Genomic DNA, 3571 nt, shown 5'->3' on the forward strand with positions numbered 1-3571 from the left:
GAGAGCGTTGGAGCCAAGAGTGAGTAAAAAGATAATTCACAGAAAGCCCTGGCTGCCACCTGATATAGGGGAGGGTGAGTGTGGGTTGGGGGGCCAGTGAGACAGTGCACTGTCATTAGGGCAAGTGACAGTTTCTCTACCTTGCCTCTCAGGTAAGGGAGACAGAATGGGTCCCTCTCTGACTTTTCAGGAATTCCTTCCCTCAGGTTGCAGGGTAACATCTTGCATTTCTTGGATACCGTTCCCTAAAGCAAATAAAGAAAAAGCGACTTACGCATCTCTGGAGGAAAATGTCTGTATTAAAAGCCAGAAAACCACAGAAGTACAAGAAGAAACGCCCACCAGGCCACATCACTGGATAGATCGACTTGGAAAAGGTTCAGAAAGTTCATTTTCAACAGTAACAATAAATCAGTGTCAAATCCTTTCCCTGCCCTCCCACCCCCTTTTAAAATAAATTAAAAAACAACAAACTTCAAATACAGCTATGTTCAAATACAAAGAGCTTCTGTTACTACAGCGATAGCAATTTAATCTTTTTGTTTTATATTTTTTTACTAAAACTTTCATTTAAAACAGTTATTAAATATATAAAACAAATACACAGGATCTGGTCATTTTCTGCCATGAATAGGGGCACGTGGGCGCAGGGGGGACGAGGGGACGGGGGCAGGGGATGCAATCGAGGTGGGGAAAGGGCCCTTTTCCTCCCTTCTGCCTTCAGAGCCTGGTTCCCACCCTTCGCGGTCAAGGGCTCACATCTCTTTTGGGAAGAACAAGCACAACAACAGACTTGGATTTGCAAACTCGCTGGGGCCTCTCGTGTCCCCTCCCCGGAAAAGAACTAAGGACAACCACAGCACGAAGCACACCGGCCGAGTCTCCCGGCGAGAAAGGCACCCACGAGCGTGGGCGGACACGGGGCGGACACAGGGAGGTGGGGAGCGGGTCACTTGGTGGTCACCCCCGAGGTGACGGCGGCGGCGGCGGCGGCTGCGGCGGCAGCGGCGGCGGCGGCCGCGGTGGTCCCCGCGGGCACGGCGGCGGGGGCGGCCGCGGTGGCGCTGGCGGTGGTCCGGCGCTGCTCCATGCCGTTGGGCAGGAAGCCGGCGATGATGGGCACCGGCCAGATGAGGGCAGCCACGCTCCACACGACGATGACCAGGGTCATGAAGCAAGCCACCAGCGTGGACTCGATGGGCTTGCGGTTGAGCCGCCAGCCCGGCTCGCCCTGCAGCTCCTCCAAGCTGAAGTCCAGGCAGCAAAAATGCAGCGGCTCGCCCTGCAGCCACAGCGGCCCGGGTGGCTCGGCCGCGGGGTAGGCGGGCAGCGCCGTGGGTGCCCCGGTGGTGGCGGTGGCGGTGGCGGTGGCGCCGGCTGCGGCGGGCCGGAGGCGACCCGGGCGGCGGCCGCGCACCCAGCCGCAGCCCACGCAGAGGCGCAGGTCCTGCTGGGCGCCGCCGGCCGCCAGCCCCAGGTGCTCGATGAGCAGCGGCGGCCCGACGCGGTGGAAGGCGGCGGCGAAGAAGGCGCGGCCGTGCGCGTTGGTGGAGAAGAGCAGCAGGTCGCACTGGAAGCCCCGCGGGCGGCCCCAGCGCACGAGCAGCGAGCTCAGCATCTGCCGCTGCACGCTGATGTTGCACGGCGCGGCCGCCGGCGCCTCCTCGGGGCCGGGGCGCTCGGGGGACGCGGGGGCCGCCGAGGCCAGCAGCCGCGGGGCGGACGAAGCGTTCACGGTGGCGTTGGAGGGCGCCCCGAGGAGGCCCAGCGCGTCCGCCGCCCCGCCGTGGGCCCGAGGCAGCGGACAGGCGGCGGCCAGCAGCGCGGCGAGCAGGGGCAGCATGGCTTGCGGCGGGCGCCTACGCGCGCGGGGTCGGTGGAGGCGGCTGCATGGCGCGCGGGCGACGAACCGGCGAGCGGACGGCGGGGCCGCGGGAGCCGGTGGCTGGGCGGAGGATGGGCGCGCCGGGCCCCCGGCAGCCCGCGGGGGCGGCGCGGAGGCGGTGGCGGCTGGCTGGGCTGGCTCGGCCGGCTCGGCGCGGGGATCTCTCCTGATTCGTTGCGCCCGGGCTTCCCCGCCGCCGCCGCCCCCGGCGCTGGGGCCCTCGGACAGCCCGGCTGCTGTGCGAGCAGGCGGTGCGCCCGGAGCAGGATTCCCCGGCTCGGCTCCGCCCCCCGTGCGCCCCGCCCCCCTCCGCCAGCCCGGGGATTCGGGAGAGGGCGGGGTTCCACGCGCCGGGGCGGGGCCGGGGCGGGGCCGGGGCGGGGCCGGGGCGGGGCGCGGCCGGGGGCGGGTGGTGCTCCCAGGTGAGCGCGTGGGCTGGGCGCGAGTGGAGGCGGCGGACGTGCGCTGGCGTCCCGGAGCTCCGAAACGATTGCGTCCTCTCTGGAGGCACCCCTTTGTCACGCCCGAGGAGTCCCCCCAGCCTTGTTTCACAGGAAAAACAGGCCACCCCACCAGTCAGAAACAGAACTCGGAGTCGCGAGCTCTTTCTCCAACCGAGGTCGTTTAAAATCTCAAAAATCTGGACAGTTTGGTTTTTAATGCTCCTCCAACACAATGGACCCACTTGGCATCCTCCTCGCAGGAAGTGAACCTTGAGAAAAACTCCCCAAACTACGGAGTTCTGGGGGGGGGCGGTGAAGGCTGGTGGGAATGCGAGCCCTGCAGCTCCGCCGCTCTGAGGGGTCCCTAGCGAGTGTCCCACTTAGAAGTGACCGCTCTTCCTCGCAGGCCACCTCAGGTGGCGTGAGCACGCATTTGGGAAAATGTTTATTAGAATTTGCATATTGTAGGATCTCCCTGGGGCACGGCGGGAGGCTGCCAAGAGTAACATGTCAAGATAAAATTACGTTAAAAGTGATTAAAAATCAGTTTCCCAGTAGTTTGGCCTCTCACACTTAGAAACAAATGTCACCGGCCCCTCTTAAGGGAATGTCCCTGCGGTTTGAAGCCATTACACTCCACGAGTCTGTCTGGGAGGGAGGAAATAGGCAGCCAATGACCCGCTTATCTAAACCAGCTAAGTGTCCCGAAGGGTCTGCATAGGACACAACTATGGTCGTTGCCAGGCACCGGGGCTAAGCACATTTCTGGAAGCTTTTGTCCGTTGTTTTCCAACAATGAGTAAAAAAACAGTAAGAAAATTGTGTGTGTATGTGGGAAGCAGCGTCAAAATATAGGTCCTCCACTTATGCCAGCTGGGCAAGTCATTTTTCTGCCTTGGCCTGCTTTCCCCAGCTGATGGTGGGGTGGGTGGTCCCTGCCTTGCAGGGGTGATGCGATAGTGAATGCTTGAAACCCAGTGTCTGTCCCTTGGTCTTCAGGGGTGCTTTCCTGGTTATGTAGTCCCTAGCAGTCCCACCAAGTTGGCTGTCCGGAAGATCCTTGGTTTCTGCAGAAAGGGTGAATCTCCCCCAAGGAGGGGTACGACTCCCCTTTTGTTTATATCTTCATCACTTTGGGGCTTGAAAAAAGTGCTACCAGAGAGGACAAAGCGAGTTTCCATATTGTTATTGAAAATAGCTTCTTTCAGCTTTGCATCTCAGGAACAGAATCTACCACCTGATG

The 3571-nt window shown here is 61.5% G+C and overlaps 1 protein-coding gene across 1 annotated transcript; it reads right to left on the bottom strand.

The window, feature by feature from the left end:
* Window positions 1–281: 281 nt before the first annotated feature.
* Window positions 282–2153, bottom strand: Tmem158 (transmembrane protein 158). The gene has a single exon (XM_020181569.2). It carries the CDS (start codon window positions 1841–1843, stop codon window positions 950–952), a length of 894 nt encoding a protein of 297 aa, XP_020037158.1. The 5' UTR covers window positions 1844–2153; the 3' UTR covers window positions 282–949.
* Window positions 2154–3571: the final 1418 nt, after the last annotated feature.

Source organism: Castor canadensis, chromosome 17 (assembly GCF_047511655.1).
Source record: "Castor canadensis chromosome 17, mCasCan1.hap1v2, whole genome shotgun sequence".
Taxonomy (NCBI): Eukaryota; Metazoa; Chordata; class Mammalia; order Rodentia; family Castoridae; genus Castor; species Castor canadensis.

Coding starts and splice junctions, on each gene's coding strand:
- Tmem158 (XM_020181569.2), bottom strand. CDS start 1,843: ATGCTGCCCCTGCTCGCCGCGCTGCTGGCCGCCGCCTGTCCGCTGCCT.